General features: G+C 52.1%; 1 protein-coding gene across 3 annotated transcripts in view; it reads left to right on the top strand.

Moving 5' to 3' along the window:
• LIMK2 (LIM domain kinase 2) overlaps window positions 1-18581 on the top strand; it is a 50666-nt gene that overhangs the window by 20412 nt on the left and 11673 nt on the right. For 2 of the 3 annotated variants that reach the window (XM_032471531.1, XM_032471532.1), the window contains exons 3-7: window positions 15026-15161; window positions 15857-15966; window positions 16450-16638; window positions 17818-17923; window positions 18176-18372. In XM_032471531.1, coding sequence (XP_032327422.1) covers window positions 15026-15161; window positions 15857-15966; window positions 16450-16638; window positions 17818-17923; window positions 18176-18372 — 738 coding nt within the window. Of the gene's footprint in view, window positions 1-6689; window positions 7111-15025; window positions 15162-15856; window positions 15967-16449; window positions 16639-17817; window positions 17924-18175; window positions 18373-18581 lie in introns of those variants that run through there. The other variant, XM_006185885.3, reaches the window with a different exon arrangement.

The raw sequence follows: 18581 nt of genomic DNA, 5'->3' as shown, positions 1-18581 counted from the left end.
TTTTGTTTTGTTAACCTGTTTCAGTTCCAAAGGTGGCCTTTTCATGAGATGACCCTATATTCTGGAGTCATCTTTTCCCACTGTACTTGAACACCACTACTGTGGGTTTCAGATGAGTAGGAACAGCTCCAGGAAGGTGGAAGTCCCCAGCGAGCCAAGGCTTTACAGAATGTCAACCACCAAATATTTATTTATTGAGCTACATCCAGAATAGGAAGATGAACAATCTGTCTTGCAATCATTTCCTCATTTGTAGCCAAGGGGAGGCTAGTGATCTACCTGCCTGCCTCTCGGGGTCAGTGTGAGGGTGGAGTGGAAATCAAGTGGAAGACACACAGGAAAGAGGAAAGCAGTGGTTTCCATCTTCGGTCTGCAGCAGAAATACTGAAGCTTATTTAAAATGCAATTCTCCTGCTCAGTCTTGGCAATTGTTGTTATGTTGGCCTGGGGTAATGCCAGGAATCTTCATTTTCAACAAGCTGCCCAAGGGTATCTGATGCTGCTGTCCCTTTGACCACACTTTTGAAATACCACTGTAAATCCAGTATAGAATGGTTATTTGAGGCTATTTTAATATCTTGGACTTGGAATCCAAAGTTTTGGGTTAAATCCCAGCTCTGCTGGTTCCTAGACCTGTGACCTTGGACGACCTTCTCTTTGAGCTGCAGTTCCTCATACGTAAAAAGGAGGTGATACCCCGACCTCACAGTGTTACGCCAATAAAAGGAAAGCGTATGTGAGCAAGCCCACCTCGGTGCAGAGGTCCTAGAACTCTGTCGGTGTTTTACAGAGTGGGAGCCAAGGGTCCACAACTTCTGGAATGTGGTGTTATATTGACAGACACCAGGCAGAAGACAGTTCTTAGCATCCAGCTTAATCAGGTATCATGGAAATCTGGATAAAACCCTAGAGATTTAGTCCAGTCCCTTGTTTTATGGCTCATGAACTTGAAACTAGGAATGGAGGGTGGAAAGCTCAAGATGTGTGGGGATACCCAGTCACATGAAATGTGTTTAGATTTTCAGACTGGAAAAATTATTTCCCAAAATACTGAAGAAAGACAGAGGGGAACCTATCAGCGCAGCAATAGAACCACTGTTAATAACTTTTGAGAAACCATGGAGACTGGTGTGATACCCCCAAGTATAATTATTTGTTCCACACCTGCTGTATACCAGGTGCTAAGGATCTAGTAGTGAGAGGAAAGTAGAGATGGCTAACCGGCCCGGTTTTCAGAGAGGAGGGAAAAGAGATGCTGAAACAGTAAACTCATAATCCTTTTGACTTGACTCTGTCACAGAATTCCGATGGAATTTTGTGGACAAATTCCGATGGGACTCTGGAATTTTGCAGGTGATGGGCTAGGGGGACCATGAGCACTTAGAAGAGGAGCTGATCCAGCAGTTGTGAATTAGTCATGACTCCTCAGACTTGGCTTCATGTTTTCACTGGGTTGCTATCGAGAGACAGGCATTTGATAAACTCTTTCATGTTATCCTGACAGTAAGACTGTGGGCAGGAAATGTAGAGAAATCAGATGCAGGAGTTCCGTGTATCCAGCACTTTGGGGCCCTGTGCGGGAGGGCCAGGTTCCTCAACACCTCGCTCTGGCTTCTGTTGAGGAAAGGGCTTGGGACTCGAGGTCAGCAAACCGGGCTTTTAATCTCAATCCTGCCCCTCCCAGCAGTAACCTCAGCTGGATTGCCTGACCTCTCTGGGCTTCCCTTGCCCTGTCTGTGCTGTACATACCCCTTGCCAGGTTGTTGTAGGGACTAAATGAGATGATGAGAATAAAAGTCCTTTGTAAACTGAAAATCTCTTGTGAACGTTAGTTATCATCCCTTTTCTAGAAGTTGTTCCTAACAGAGTTCCTGAATCGTATGCTTATTTACTGGGCATCTGCAGGCGCCAGGTGTGGGCCAGGTGTGGGCGCCTGTATTTGACCTGGAGGTGGACAGATGCGGGCTCCAAGCCCTTCCTGTGTGAAATGTGCTTAGGGACACGTCAGGGGAACCGTTTCCAGAGGAGACTGAGTGCTCCGTTGGAGGTGGGCCTGGAAAAAGTAGGAGATGGAGGGGGCTGCAGAAGGAGCTAAGGGAGCAAAGGCTTGGGGACTGCCCAGGGAGAGCCTGCATGGCCTTTCTGGGAAGTGGAGCAGGACAGGAGGCGGCCAGCTTTCCTGGTAGGGAAGCCAAGAGACTGCCCCAGGGTCCTGAGTGCAGGGCACCTAGGCAGGCAGGCTTTGCCTTTGGACAGGAGCACCAGCAAAAACGTGTGAGGAGGTATTTGCTCTAAACCATAGGACTTCTTTTTGTTGTTCATTTACCATATGAAAAAGCAGCACTTCAGTGTAAGAAAAAATGTAAACAGTATCAAAAAGGTAGAAAAAGAATAGTGTTTCATCCCTGCTTCTTGTCTCTGCTACCCTAAAGAGAAACTGATCCATGTGGTGGAGTTGGCCAGGTGGTCTCCAAGGATTGTGTGCATTGATTTTTGAAACAGTGGGATTATACCACACAGTCTCTCTGATGCCTGGATTTCATATAACCCCTTACCCAGGACAATTTCTGTTTTGGGACCTAAAGTCTACCTCATTTTTTGTTGTTGTTGTTGTTGTGGGGGAAGGTAATTAAGTGTATGTATGTATGTATGTATTGTATGTATTTTAATGGAGGTGCTGGAGATTGAACCCAGGACCTTGTGCATGCTAGGCATGTGCTCTACCTCTGACCTGTACCCTCCCCCTACCTCATTATTTTTAACAGCTGCATAGTATTGTGTTGCATGGCTGTGGGATTGTAGTTAGCCCACCCCTACTGATGGACACATGGATTGTTCCTCATCTTTTAGTACTAAACCGTGCTGGACACACATCTTGGCACATTTGTAGGAATATTTCTCTGGGCAAAATTTCTGGCAGTAGAATTGCTGGGACTCTCATTTTTGAAAGCCGACTACTGCTGTAGTGTGGAAAGTGAGCCGGAAGTGAGGGGGAGCAGAGGCAGTAAAAACAGCCAGCAAACGGGGTGACACTGCTCACTTTCCAAGGTTCAGAAGCTGCAGTCCTCGAGCTCCCGTCCCTGGTGGGAGTCCTCCCGGCCAATAGAGGGCCCCACACGGACACAGTTCCTTGGGCTTCAGGTTATCTGACCAGAGCCTCCTTCTGAGAAGAGGTTGGGGTGATTCATGCATTCACCACTGCCCCCCAGAGCACTCACTTGGGGCCGCCGGTCTTCTCCAGCCTCTCACAGCCACCTTGAAGCCCTGAGTCTCAGTTGGTTCTGAGGAGTCGGTTTGCTGGGCTCCCCGCCAGGTTTCTAACTTGTGAAACGTGTAAGAGATTAGTACCTCTCCTGCCATCTTATCCCATCTGTAACTGCCAGTCCAAGTGTCCCTCCTGTTGCCTCTGGCAACCGTAACTTCTGAATCCCCCACCTGGAACCCAGAAGAGCAGCTTTCCATCTGGGACTAGTATCCAAGGGCAGGCAGTGGAAATACAGCCTCCACTGTGACCTTCTACCTCCCAGTTCTGGGGGGTTTGGGCCTTTGAAATTGGCCCCAGGGAGCCACACTCTGGGGTCTGAGTGGCCAGCAACTTCTCACTTCTGGTGGTCTGTCCTTCTTGGTCCCTCCTGAGGTCTGGATTTAGAGAGGTCAGGCAGACTCCACCTGGGAGAGCCCTGCGCTTCAGCTCAGGACACGGGGAGACGGCCACACCTCTTCAGTGGGGGGTGCAGTTTTGTGGCATTGAGGAATCCTCACACTGGTTCCCCACACACCCACCTACCCACTGAGTCCTTTGTGCGGGGAGCTGGGGTGGGGGGACTGGAGAACGCCTGCAGCCTCCTGCATTCCTAGACACCGACTCACTGCGCCCGCGGCCGCTGGAACAGCACATAGCTGTGTGAGATGTCAGGAGGAGTTATGCTCACGGGCTCCCTGGCCCCATCTCTTTGTGGCTTGTATTTTCTTCCATCCGCACTCTGTTCATCAGATGGAAATCAGAGGGTGCAATTAGCAGATAATTTGCTAGTTCCAGGCTTAATTTGGGGCCCCCTTCTTGCCCGAATCGAATTACAGGGGAACATAATAGATTTTTAGTGAGAAATAGTTGGCCCTGTTGCTGGAAGAAAGCTCTCTAGCTGGGCAGGCTTTTTGGTGTCCTGTGTGTTGTCCCCGCTTCCACTCCACCCCGCCTCCTCTGTGGCTCGTGTGCGGCCCCCAGGCCTGGATCCTGATCCCCTCAGGGCCAGCTCAAGAGCTTTAAACTCGAGACCCAAGGAAAACAGGGAGCCCTCTGCAGCCTCACAGGGCTGAAAACGTTGAAGCTGGAAGCTATTTAGAGACCTCACCAAGGCCCAGACAGAGACAGCAGCTTGCTGAAGACCACATAGCTAGCCCATAGTGGTAGTAACAATAGTCTTAATGATATTAGCAGCTAACATTTATCACCTCTTAATGTGTTCCAGACTCTGTGCCAAGGGCTTACGTGCAGGGCCTTGTCGCATTCAAACCCAGACAGTCTGGCTGCGGGCCCAGGCTGGGCTCCAGCAGAGCAGTGGTCGAGCTCAGCATCGGCAGCCTGGGTTCGAATCCTGGCTTCACCTCACGTACACAGCTGGGAGACCTTGGATTTAAAGTCTGTGTACCTCACTTCCTTCCTCCAAGAAAAGGGGGAAATCACAGCACTACCAGCTAGTGCAGGTTAAAATTCATTCACATACATAAGTGCTTCGAGCAGTACTTGGGGCAGCACTCGTCCAGCGCTCAGTCCCTGCTGGCTGCCTCGGGCTGGAGTGTGGCGTCTGTGTGGCAGGGTTGCATGTGGCTGAGTTCTGCACAGATGCCAAAAGCTGGTCTCTGCTGCTGGAGGCCGTCAACAGAGTAGTTGAGTGCACTGCCCGTGGAGCAGAGGTCAGCACCCTAGACCCTGCCTGTCTTTGTATGGCTGAAGAGTTTTATATTTTTAAATGGTTGAAGGAGGAAAGCAAAAGAATATTTTGTGGCAAATGAAAATTGCATGAAATTCAAATTTCAGTGTCCATAAATAAAGTTTCATTGGAACAGAGCCCCGTCCATTTGTTTGCATTTTATAGACAGCCACTTTTGTGCTGCAGTGACAGAGCTGAGTAGCTGTGACAGAGTCTGTATTTCTGTAGGTCTGCAAAGCCTAAAATATTTGCTCTCTGGCTCTTTACAGAAAAAATGTCTCAACCCTGGCTCTTACTAGGTTGAAACCCAGCTCCGCTCCTCCAGCTGTTTGTCTTCAGGGTAGTGACACAACCCTCAGAACCTCAGTTTCATCCTCTGTTAAATGGGGGTGATAACATCTGCCTCAAATATTGGTCACAAAAGTATGACAGAACAGATGCAGGGCACTTAGCACAGGGCCTGGAATGTACTAAGTGCTCAGAAATGCTCGCTTACAGCAGGGTGCAAACACCATCTCTTATCACATTCTTTGTTATCCGTGTGCTCAGTCAGTCCAGGAATGGGAAAAGGCTCTGACATCCAGCCGCCACCTTTGCCACAGGCTTTCCTGTTCGTCGTAACAGGGTAACATCAGTGGCGAGGAGTGTGTGCCTGGTGGGAGGGAGCTGGTGTTGTTCCCTCAAGCCCAGCAGTGAGGTCTGGATGTGCCTAAGTCTTCTGCAGGCCAGGGAGGTTGGGGCTCCCCTGATGGTGGGCTCTGGTTTGGTCAGAGCAGCTGGGGCTCTTTATGCAGCCCCTACTCCAGATACCTGGCCAATCATTCCCCACAGGCACCCTGGGCCTTGTCCTCCATCGTGCCCTGCTTTTCGGTTTGAGAAGCTTGGTTACCATGGACACAGTGGAAGAAGCACCACTGCCTGCTGAGGCCAATGGCTGGCATTCTGGAAATGAAAGAGAGGGGACGGGTGACCTGGCTCCAGTCCCTGTGCTCCCTTCTACCTGCAGAAGGGCTTTGAGGGAGGTGTTTCCTTTGAATCTGCATTTAAATCCCAGCACTGCCACTGACTAATTTTCTGGCCCTGGGTAAGTTACCTAATCTCTCTGTACCTCACTTTCCTTGTTTATACCATGGAGGTAATTCCCTTGTCGGTGAAATAAGAGTGTTGTATGGCGTTTACCACACAGAGAAATGGCAGGTGTCGGTTAACATTCTGGGCCTTGTTCTTAGTCTGCAGTGCAGCTCTGCCCACAGGTGGAGTAGCAGCCCCCGCTAGCAGCTCTTGGAGCTGTCTGCAAGCCAGGCAGAGGGAAGGGATGAATGGGGACCCACGCGCTAGCACCAAGTATATGCCAGCCCAGAGCAGAGAGCCCAGAGGGCAGCTTTCTCAGGACCTGGATCTCTGGACCTGCCTCCTGCCAGAGGCCCCTCTCTGGGGGTGTGGCTTGACCTGGAGCTGGTATCCTATGCTTTTCTTCACCTCTGAGCAGAGTTGCTGTCCTTGGAGTAGCTCTTCAGGCTGGGGACACTTGGGCCACATGTGCTCACCCTCTCTTCGGCCTTGCCCTTCCCTGAGCCCAGGGATGGACGCTCAGCCAGTCCTGGTCATTGTCTGCAGCGCCTGCCTGCAGCCTCCCTCCAGCTCAGCTCCACCCCTTGACTGCAAGGTCTGTTTCCTAATAGCTGCTCCAACCACACACCTCGTTCGGCGCGGAGCCCCTCCCCTTCCTCCCTCCCTCCCCCGTCAGGGGTGGGACTGGAGAAGAAGGCTAACTTGACAGCAGCGCCTCTTTCTTAGCTAGCCACCGGCCCCTGCCCAGGAATGCCTCTGTGCAGCATAGCCTCCGCAGAGAGGTGCTTCTCCTGAGTCCTGAGGGGCCGCCCAGCTTCCGAGAACCAGGGAAGAGCCCTCCCCGCCATGAGACCCTACGGGCGTCTGCCGGGGGGCAAGGGGCCCGGAGTGCTCACGCCTCTCCAGCCGCTCCGGAGGGAGAGGTGAGCGCCGGGCAGCCAGCCCACAGCCAGTGGTGCGGAGCCCTGGGCCTGTCATGGTGGCCGTCCGCTGCCGGCTGGAGGCTCTCCCAGACGGGTTTGCAGCTGAGCGTGCTTATCTGGTGTGGGAAGAAGATGGGGAGTTACTTGTCTGTCCAGGCTTACTTCACCTCCAGAGACCCCTTTCGGTGAGTTGGACTCTCAGTCCCCTGCCCCACCTCCTCTTCGGGCCCCTGGTCCTGAGGGGCGGGCAGAGGCCTCCCTGAATCTGCTTCTCGGATTTCATTTATCCTTTGACTGTGGCTTCTGTCAGGCAGGAGCCAGTAGAAGCTGCTCCCAAGTGAGCCGGGCTACCCGAGGCCCCCCCACCATGTTCTGGGAATGGTGAGGTGAGGGGTGGGCCCAGGGGGCAGCCCCAGGGGAGCTCGGGCTCTCCTTGCTTCCCTGACTCACCTGGAAGAGCCTCCAGAAGGTGCCACTGACCGGCCTGCTCTTGGTGCTACTGCTTCCGGGGAGAGAGCACAGACAGGGTGCTGTCCTTCCAGCTCTCACGTGTCTCACCTGCCGGCCGTGCCGCCTGCCCAGGAATCTGTCCCAACAAGCAGGAGAGGCAGGTTTTGCCAAACAGCATGGAAGCTGGCAAGGCCTGGGTGTGGGCAGCCTGTACACCATAGGCACTCTCATTACACACGTTTGTTCTCACCTCTGCCTCTGGCCTTTAAGGGCTTCTGCTCTCCCTGGCAAGTAAGATTGCTGGGGAAAGGCCTGGGCAGGTGAGACCTGGGCAGTTGGCTTTGGAGTGACCTATGCTGTGGGGCTAGCTCCCAGGCCTGCTGGGTCCCCAGGCCCGAGCTTCTGTGGGCCTTACCAGAGGGAGATGTGGAAACGTTCTCTCTACCTCTGACCTGCCTTCCTTTGCTCTCTGCCCCACCCCACCTCCAACAGAAACTCCCCAGGGGGTTCTAGCCCTCTGGGTCCCTCCTGAATGGAGCCATTCCTGGCTGGGGTGGGGCTTGTTTTCATTCTTTGGGAGCAGCTTGTTCCCAGGTCTGCCTCCCCTCACCAGTGGTCCTGGTCGACTCCTCCCTTCTGGCTTCCCAAGCCCGGCCCCGTGCCCGGACTTCGCTGCTGGGATACTTAGTCAGGTGGCCGTGCCCTGGGCAGAAAAAGCAGAACACCATGTGGTTTCACAGAATTACCAGCCCCTGGTGGAGTGGTGGGAAACCCCTGGGTTTGAGCAAGGGCTCGGGGACCTGCGAGGGTGGGAGCTGGTCCTCAGGGCTGACTCTGCCAAGCATCCTGCTACACACTTTATCCCTCCGTCTCGCAACAGCCTCAAGACATTTTGTATCCCCATTTTACAGAGGCAGCAACTGGTTTCAGCAGAGTTAACTTGTGGGGTCTCTGGCCAGCCTCATCTGTCGTCCTGAGTTTCCTCTCTCATCCTCAGGAGGCTGCACCTCCCCTGCCTGTACCTCACCAGGGTTGTTCTTGGGTTTGCTTTCCTCTCCCAGCAGAGAGAGAGTAGAAAAAGGGTCCCCATGGCTGCCTGGCATATGAAGGGATGGCAGAGGTTCTCCTTGGAAGAGCTAGTGGGAATTGATCTTGTGTTTAGGAGGCAGGTTTTACCACGTGGAATCAAGATGCCAAGTGTTTGAAGCAGCCACTAGTTTAAGCCAGGCCCTCCTTAATCCCTCTTCCTCTTAATCCTGAATAGGCAGCTTGGCGGGGTGGGGTTGTTCCCTTAGAAGCCAGGAATGTGTGCCCCTTTTAATCTCTGGGGCCAAGACAGGAGCTAGAGAGATAATGAACTCTCAGCCTGAACCTTTGAGGGCCAAGCCACTGACACCACCCAGGTCTGCCTGTCCTTTGTCTTATTCTGCCCCACCCCCTTTGGGCAACCTGACAACCCTCCCCCCAATTCTATTTGCCCAGCTGGAGTCTGGGGACCGACTGACTGACTGACTGATGTGCCATAGACCCTCTCCCCTCCCCCAGATAAGAGGCCACATTCCTCAAGCCACTTCTGAAGAGAGAGCCGCACACACGCACATGGGGCTCTGTGCCCCAAGGGAGGGACCACCCAGACCCTCTGCTCTCCCAGGTAGCAGTCTAATTAGTCACCACTGTCACTGCCTGCCCCATCCTTTATTACAGGGTGTCTTCATGGGCTGCTCTCTGATCAGGTGCCTGACCCTTTCCTGGGCTTCAGTTTCCTCCTTCACAGAGCACAGGGACTGCACTTCCTGGGCTCCTGAACACAACCCTTGCCAGGTTCTGTGGAACAAATTAAGTCCTTGACCCCAGACCTTGAACCCTCAGGAGTTCTGGGGCTCTGGTTGCAAGGAGAGTGACGCAACCGGATTCCACAGGGACAAGATCGGGCGTGACCATGCACAAGGGAGGGAGGAGGGAGCAGGGATGGAGAATGATTTCTGTGCCCTGGCACCCCTGCCTGGCAGATCTCACTCAGCAGAGTGCGCCGTCTTCCTCTGCCAGGGCCACCGATAGGGCCACCGATGTGAGGGGTGAGATGCAGTTACTGTGTGCTCGCAAGTAAGAGAACACCTCAGATTGAATTTTATAAAGAAGTAAATTTGTGAGTAACTTTTGTCTGACATCTTTCAAGGATTTTTCTTTTTATAGATCTTCCCTTAATGCCCAACATTGATTTAATGGGTTTGGTTTACTTATTGTCTCTTGAGGAAAACAAGTTCATCTTGGTGTAAAGCAACCCACATTTAACAGGAAAAACTATTCTTGACCCTGCCCAGCTTAGCAGTAACATTTGGAAGGTGCCTTAGGTCCCCTGGGACCCTTTTCCTCCTCATTCGAAAAATGAAGGACTTGAATCAGTTGAATGATTCCCAACTGTGCAACCCATGAGGCTCCTCAGAGACACACAAGCACTTTTCAATTTTTCCCAAATAACGAAGGCTCTATTCCTAACTGCAGTGCCACTGCACAGATTACTTTGCAACTATAGGCTTCCTGGCTTTTGATTGGAACTGAATAGCGCGCTCTGGCAACACTTATTTCTTGCTGATCAGAGGCTTATTATGTATTTGGTTAATTTTTTCAAACAGAATAACAGCATATTCCATAATAATTACAACTTAACTGACAGCCTGTCTACAGGGTCTGCAGGCAGGAGAGGTAATAAAGGGGTCTGTGGTGGTAGAAGACTAGGCTCTGATGGACCAGAGTCTCAAGGGCCCTGGTCTGTCTGCCCTCCAGGGCCCGGGGGAGACTTGGCATCCCCAGGCGTGACACTCTCAGGTGAGGGCAGATACCTGCCCAGTCTCCCATCCAGCTAGTCAGAGCTCAGAGGCAGGGCCTGGAAGAAGCTTCTCTCCAGATGTTTTCTGCTCATTTAGGAGGCTAAGGCTGAGCATCCAACCAGGCAGTCACCAGGACATGGGAGGGCTTATTCTTTAACCTGTGCAAATTCACTGTAATAGTGGCTGTTCTGTGCTCTTACCACATAAGGTTGAAAATTTACCTGTAAACATTTGGTCTGAAGAACTTGCATGTGACTGAAGGCTGGGCCTCTATCTTATCTCACTTGGCTTCTCCCAGCACCTTGCCTTTTTGGTCTTGCACATCCTAGATGCACAGTAACTATTTCCTAATTGGTAGGAATTGATAATAATCAATAGATTTCTAGTTGGCTAGACAAATAATTCATTTTAGGATCTTCTCTACTTCCAGAAATCTGTTTGGTTCTGGGCCAAGAAACAGGTCCCTACTGCTTGGGCATGGGAGGGAAAAGGGTCTGTTTCCTTTCACCCTTGGTGTTCTCAAATTAAAGAGGGAGGCGGGGGAGTGGGACCTGCTGGGCACCTGCTGTTGGCCAGGCATCACACTAGGCATTTTAATTCTCATAACCCCTTGAGATTTTATCATCACCGGTGTGCGGATGAGGAGACTGAGGCCCAGAGTCATGAAGTAACTGGCTTTTGGTGACACACATAGTAAACAGCAAAGAGAAAATATGAACCCATGCCTTGTAAGAAGTTATTTGTGAGAATCTCAGCTGATTTTTTTTTTTTAACCTGTGTGTTCCCTGCTAACTCAAAAGGCCTCAGTTTGGGTCTGAGCTGCCCACTGAACTGACAACGGCTCGATTCACCCTGTAGTGCTTGGGAGGAGTCCTGGAGGTTGTCCTCAAGGTGAGTGGGCCTCTCAGAGATCACCCCTGGCTGGGGGTTTCACTGCTCAGGAGAGTGTGGATGGCTGATGCCTCGGCCCTGGGATCTGGGCTCCAGCACCAGTCCCACCACCTCTAGGCTGGATGCCCCCAGGCCTGCAGCCTGGGCAGACGTTGACCTTCACTTGGAACTTACAAAAACTGAAAGCTGGAAATAAGCTTCGACTTTGGGGAGAACATATTGTGGTCATCACCCCTGAGAACTTGAGGTGGGATTTTTTTTTTTTTTTGCAGTGGTTTTTTATTATGGTATAGTTGACGTACAATGTTATATAGGTTTCAGGTGCACAACATAGTGATTCACAATTTTTAAAGGTTATATCCCATTTATAGTTATTATAAAATAGTGCCTGTATATATTCCCTGTGTTGTACAATGTAAGTGGGTTTTTTTTTTTTTTTTTTTGAGTTGCACCTCACATTTCCAGAGTGTATTTTGGATTCTTTTCTTAAAAGGGCGGAGACCACTGTGGACTAAGTGGAGGAGAAGAGTCCTCGTGTATTTAACATGGGCCCTTGGGCTTAAGGAGCAGCGTCACCAGGTGTTAAGTGCTCTCAGGGCTCCGGCTGAGTGGGTGTGTGCATCACACGGGGGATGTCGTGCCGTCAGTGGAAACGGCTTCACAGACAAGCACACGTTTGTTCAGATTCCAGCTCCATGGTGTGTGTACTGGGTGACTTTCCAGAAGTGACTTGACTCTACTTTTTAGTCTTCTAGTCTGTGAAACAGGGATGATCCTGTCACCTTGAGGGGTATGGTTGGAATTAGAGCTCACATAAGTAGACACCTTATGCAGCGCCCAGAATATGGTTAGCAGTTGTGGAACAGTAGCTGTTGGTAATATCTGAGCTGAGACTCTGGGTCTGCCCGGCAACTTCTCCAGGGGCCTGGAACCACTTGTGTTCTGTGACAGAGCAGCCTGGGGACCCGCAGCCAGTCCTTCCATCAGCTGTTCATCTTCCTGCTCTTCAGGGACACTGGCGGCCGGCTCTGGCTTTGCCCTTGAGACATTCCTTGACACAGACGTGTGTCTTGGGGGGTGTCGCTCTCCAGCCAGGTGTTCCTCGCAGGAGGCTGGCGTGGCTCTCCTGCGTGCCTGCACTTGCTCCTCTCCGGGCCTGGCTGGGGCAACAAAAGCAGGATATTGGCAGTGGAAAGGAGGACATGTTCTGGTGCTCCCTGGGCTCTGCAGCGCACATACCATCCCGAGGGTGTGACAGGGCCCGGGCCTATAGTTCGGTGCAGGTGTGTCTTCACCAGCTTTTCTCCCCTGCAGCCAGGAGAAGGACGGGTCCCGGTGACCTGAGCCACAGAACCCCCATGCTTCCACCTGGACTGCTGGTTTGCCACTCCCACCATTTTCAGTTTAGAAACGTGCTAAGAGCTTACTCTGCCAGGCCCATTACGAGGTACTAAGTCTACCAGGAGTGAGAGGGATGCTGTCCTGTCCTCAGGGAGCGCTCAGTGTGGTGAAGGAGGAAGACAGGTGGTCAGGTGCTTTCAGTGAGAAGGTGGGAGGCAGGAAGGAAGCCCCTGCTTCTAGTGCCAGCCCTCTGCCAGGCACCTACAGCCACCCAGAACCAAATTTAGTCCTTCCTGCTACCCTCAGAGTCGGTGGTCATGTTGCCATTTCACAAATGAGGAGTGAAGCAGCTGGCCCTGGATCACTTAGGTGGGAAGTGGTGCTGGGATTTGAGCCTTGGATCGTCCAGGGGAAAGTCTTTGTCTAATTCTCTCATTTATAGGTGGGAAAAGTGGGCCCAGAGAGGGAAAGGGGCTTGTCCAGGGGCATATAGTTCCCAAGAACTTGAACCCAGGTCTCTCTCCTCCCACTTCAGAGCTCATCCAGCCTTTACGTTGAGAGGAATTTGAGCTGTGTGCCCAGGACAGGTCTTCCCGTCCACCTCCTGTAACTTGTGGTTCTTGCTTAATCATTCTGGGCACTTCATACCCATACTTGTCACTCCAGACCCAGCTCTCAGGACCCTGAGGTTCAGCATCCAAAGGACAAGTGGGAGGTGCTGCAGGGTGGGAGTGGCCCCTGGCAGAAGCCCCATCATGGCCTCTCACCTTGCATTGTTAATTAAGTACTGCTTAGACTTTCTCTTCCCCAACTCTTTATAAGCTCTTGGAAAATGGAGTAGGGTAGTTTATATATCTGTCTTTTCTCTCTGTAGTGCCTGCCAAGTTACTATAATAATACACTTGCCTGGCCCTTCATAGTTTGCAAAGGGCTTTCCTGATATATTAACTTACTTAGTCTTCACAGTGGCTCTCTGTACTGGATGCTGTTAGTCACATTTTGTCAGTGAGGAAAAGCTACGGAGAGAGGCTGTCCAGAAGCCACCCAGCTAGTGGCAGTAAGTGGCCGGGAATGTAGCTTCCATTATCACCATCATCTTTCATAGTAGTTCACACTTACCGACTTGCTACTGCGCTGGGCCTTTCATGTAAAGTACCTATACTCTAATACGTGTCATTTCACATTCACTTTACAGATAAGGAAACTGGGTCAGAGAAGTGCAGTAACTTGCCCAAGATGACATAACTAGTAAGTGGCAGGGTCAGGATTCAGATGAAGAGGCAGCTCCACCCTGCCTCTCTGGAGGAAGGATGTGGGCGGCGTGGACGGTGCGAGGCCCTGGCGACAAGAATGGAGAGTCTGTTAACAAGGAGGAAAGGGGTGGGATGGGCCCAGTGGGTGCCGGGATCAGACGTGAGGAGGAGCGTGTCTGTGCAAATGTGGCCCGAGACCAGCCCAACTTGACCCAGGGTGACCGGTGGAGAGAGGAGCTGGGGCTAACGTGCACGTCTTGCACAGTGCTAATAGAGTTTTGTTCCCTCCCCGATATTTTATTTTGAAAAATTTTCAAATACATAGAAAAGTTGAAAGAATAGTTCAAAGAACACCATGTATCCTTCAGCTAGATTCATCATTGGTTAACTTTAAGCCACTTTATCTATACACAGACACACACACTGTGTTTTATTCATTTATTTTTTACTGAACTGTTTAAGTTGCAGGTATCTTGACTTTCCCCTTAATTATTTAATATTTTTTTCTACAAATTCTTCTATATAACCAAAGTATTGTTATCACACCTAAGAAAATTAACAGTAATTTCACAGCATAATCTAATGTATAGTTCAAATTCAGATTTCCTTAGATATTCCCAAAATGTTACTCATGGCTACTTTCTTTTTCAATCCAGAATCGAGTCCAAGGTGTAGGTATCGCATTTGGTTTCTGTGTCTCTAGGCTTTTTTAATCCCTGTGCCTTAACCCCATGACATCCCATAACATTAGCTCTTCGGAAGAGTCAAGACCAGTTGTCTTATACAGTGACCCACCCCCTTCTGGATTTGCCTGATTGTTTCTTTATGCTTAACATACTTTTCTCAAGAATGCTGCATCGGTAATGCTGTGGGTAGTGGGCGGGTTTTGTAGAGTGGAGGTGACTAAGCTTCTTTGGTTCATCGCGATATCTGTCTAGACCAAAAGTTCTTAACTGGGGCCATGAGTAGGCTTCAATCCTTGACACACAGGTGGCCCATAACCTAAATTGTATGCACATCTTCCTTGTATGTGCATTTTTCTGGGAGAAGGCTTCTTGGCTGTTAATTAGATTCTTAAAGGGCTTCAAGACTCAGAAAGGTTGAGGAACGCTGGTCTGCGGCTGAGACAGGTGGGACAGAGCTGATTTCTAGGGTCCTATTCCCTCCTCCAACTGGCCTTCTTTAGGAAGATAGCAGCAAACTATGCCTTTCCCCTATCCTGGCTTTGGCTCAGAGAGAGGTGTCTCCACTGTATCGTTAGGCCTGGGAACCAGGGGCAGCCTGTGTAGCCTGGTTCCAAGGATCCAGGAGGGTTTCTGTTCCTGTCTTCCTTTCAGGTGTTCAGAATGCCAGGATTCCCTCACCAACTGGTACTACGAGAAGGATGGCAAGCTTTACTGCCACAAGGACTACTGGGGGAAGTTTGGGGAGTTCTGCCACGGGTGCTCTCTGCTGATGACAGGGCCCGTCATGGTGAGTGAGCACCCCCCCCCGCCCTCCCGGTCACCAGAGCCCACTGCCAGTGCCTCCTGTTTCCCACGGCCATTCACCTCTGGTCCTCCCATTAGCTGAGGTCACTCCCTTTATTTATTCAATCACTTAACAGATGTTTCCTTAGCACCTAGTGAGTGCCAGGTAAGCCCCTTCCCTCAAAGACTTGACAGTTCAGTGTTGGGGTAGATGAGTAAGCAGGCAGGGAGGGAGGAGCCGCAGTACAATGGGACAAGGGCCTTAAAGGGGGTGTTCCAGGTCAATGAGAGGAGGCTACACCTAAGATGTGTCCCATGAATCAGAAAAGGAGACCCTGGAATGGGCTGGCCAAGGGAGGAGGTTCCTCCTCCCCTTCCTGCTCCTAAGGGCTCTAAATCTAGTCACAGACCTGCCAGCCCTGTGTTGGAGGAACTGGGAGCGTTTCTAGTCGGGGCGGTTACTTCCCTGTTTCCGTGGCTGAGACCAAAAGAGCTTTTTGCAGTCTCCGCAATGACAGGGAGGCAGCAATCTAACACTTTCTCTGGAAGACATAGGACAGGGAGTGCAAAGGTAGATTACGACTAGGGTCTGTAGACCCTTGATGGGAGGACCCTCACCCACCCACCCCTGCCTTCGCTCCAGCAACAGTGACAACTCACTTCCTCCATCTGTCCACCCTTCTCCCCACCTGCTCACAGGTGGCCGGGGAGTTCAAGTACCACCCAGAGTGCTTCGCTTGTATGAGCTGCAAGGTGATCATTGAAGATGGGGATGCATACGCCCTGGTGCAACACGCCAGCCTCTATTGGTAAGATCGGCCCTTCGTCCACCCTTCCCTGCAAGAGTGACTGAGAGAAGGGGGCAAATGGCAGTGTGCGATGGGCAGAAAGACTGCCGGGGGGTCAGCACTCTTCACTGGCTCTGAAAGCTGCAAGCAAGACGATTAAAGTCTCTGCCCTGTGTCCTACTGTGAGAATAAGGCCACTGCTCCGTATCCTCCCAGAGGGGCAGAATGACTGGGAGGGGGCTCTTGGAGACAGATCCCAGGACATACAGGCAGTGGCCCAGTTCTCCTCGTGAGGCAGAGGCAGGGTGAGGAGAACCCAGGCCCTCTCACCCCGGGTCCCAGTCCGCTCCAGAGAGCCCAGGCAGCTTTCTGAGCGGCCTGCTGGAATCTCAGCAAGGACGGTGATTGCGGGGCTATGGATATTATTGCTTGAAGCCATGGGGTTGCTTGGGGCTTCAAGGCGGGGCTTCAGGATCTCAGCCCCCTTTTTGCTCCTCCCCGCAGCGGGAAATGCCACAATGAGGTGGTGCTGGCCCCCATGTTTGAGAGGCTATCCACGGAGTCTGTCCAGGACCAGCTGCCCTACTCCGTCACACACATCTCCATGCCGGCCACCACGGAGGGCAGGCGGGGCTTCTCCGTGTCTGTGGAGAGTGCCTGCTCCAACTATGCTACCACCGTGCAAGTAAAAGAGTGAGTGTCCTGAGACCCCCGAGGCGGGGCTCCCTGAGGGGCTCAGAACTCCAGAGTCTCAGCAGAGCTCCCTGCTTCCCCACCTCGGCTCTTCCTCCTGGGCTCACTGTGCCATCACCGCACCCAGGCCTTGACACTTACTGTTCTCCCTGCCTGGGCTGCCTCCCACCAGATGCTTAACGGCAAAATCACTCACCTTTCTCTTGCCAAGTTCTAGATCACATTTGCTCTTTGAAATTGTCTGGCTTGATTATGCGTATTAGTTTGTTTATCATCTGTCCTCCCCACGAATTCCTTCCAGAACTTGGTCTTGTTCAATACTTGTTCAGGGCCTGAAACAGTGCCCAGAATACAGTGGTGTGCGTAGATTATTGTTTCGTTGGTTGAGTGAATGAATGGAGGAAGGAGGAGAAAGAGACTAAGATTCCATCCTAGGTCCAGTTCAGTCACCTGATGGGAAAGGAGTCTGTCCATCTCATACCAGTCACAAGGCGCATATGGCTGCCGACCCTGCAGACGGCGGTCGTGCACTTGCTCCATGCAGGCACTGGGTGTTTGCAGTAGAGGTGGGAGGTGCTAGGGTCGGGGAGGTCCAGAGGAGGGAGGTCTGTGCTAAAGCCTCGTCAGGTGAAGAGGGGAGGGAATCATGTTCAAGGCAGAGGTGGGAGTCTGTGGCTATGTCTGGTGTAGACTGGGCGGTTGAGAGTAGCCAGAGTGGAGACTGTTAAGTGACAGGTTGCCTGGATTATGAAGACTGTTGGCAGGTTTGTTGAGGGATTTAAACAAGGTGATGCAACCAGATCAGCATTTTTGAAGGATCACTGGTGTGGAAGTGGGGCGGGAGAGGAGCAGGCCTAGAGTGTAAAGACCAGTTAAGAGGCTGTTGCAAGGTGCCAGCAAGAGATGTTGGTGACTCTGGTGATGGATGATTCTTCAAGGTGATGAGCATTGGCAGGCAGTGAGGGAACTCCAGATGGGGAGGGTGATGTCCAAGTTCCTGGCTTAGGCCACTGGGTGAGTGTGGATGCCCTATGAAAGGTGTGACCTTTCCCTGTGAGTGGCCTGGGCCTTGGAGGTCAGGAGGGGCCTGGGGCCTGGTAAGCCCTCCCTGCACAAGTGAAATTGCTCAGGCACTTTTTTAAGATGCCTTCACCCTGCCTCAACTCTTGTCTGGCCCAGGGTCAACCGGATGCACATCAGTCCCAACAACCGCAATGCCATTCACCCCGGGGACCGCATCTTGGAGATCAACGGGATCCCCGTCCGCACACTCCGAGTGGAGGAGGTATGTGTGGGTGGGACAGGGAGCAGACCCTCTGGGAGATCAGGCCATGGCCCTGACCTTTCCCCAGCTTAGGTCTGTCTTGGTCTTGCCACTGAGCCTGTGACCACTGGTGACTTCCTGTATCAGCCTGGCACGTCCCCCATGTGGTGACTGGCAGCTGGAGGCCATACCGTTTGGGTCGTCTGGGCTGAGGGTGGGTGACCTGCAATGGGCCACCCTGTGCGACCAGCCTGACACTGCTCTTGGCCACAGGTGGAAGATGCAATTAACCAGACCAGCCAGACACTTCAGCTCTTGATTGAACATGACCCCGTCTCCCAGCGCCTGGACCAGCTGCGGCTGGATGCACGGCTCTCCCCACACATGCAGGATGCTGGGCACTCCCACTCCCTCAGCACCCTGGACACCAAGGAGAATCTGGAAGGGACGCTGAGGAGACGCTCTCTGAGGTGCCACCTCCCACCCCAGCCCTGCTCTGTTGCCCACAGATGAGGTGGAGCTGCCTTTCGGAGGCCAGCAGAGCTAGGAGGGAATCCAGCTGGCTAGGGACGGACTTCGAGAATTGTGCTGACCCAGCTTCCCCCAACCCCCGGGATCACAGTTCATAGCCAGGGCCTGTGTGCGATCTGACCCAGCGGTCTGCCAGGTTTCCCTAGAA

This window comes from Camelus ferus, chromosome 32, assembly GCF_009834535.1.
Source record: "Camelus ferus isolate YT-003-E chromosome 32, BCGSAC_Cfer_1.0, whole genome shotgun sequence".
Lineage (NCBI taxonomy): Eukaryota > Metazoa > Chordata > Mammalia > Artiodactyla > Camelidae > Camelus > Camelus ferus.
This window is presented reverse-complemented; position numbering and strand designations above follow the sequence as displayed.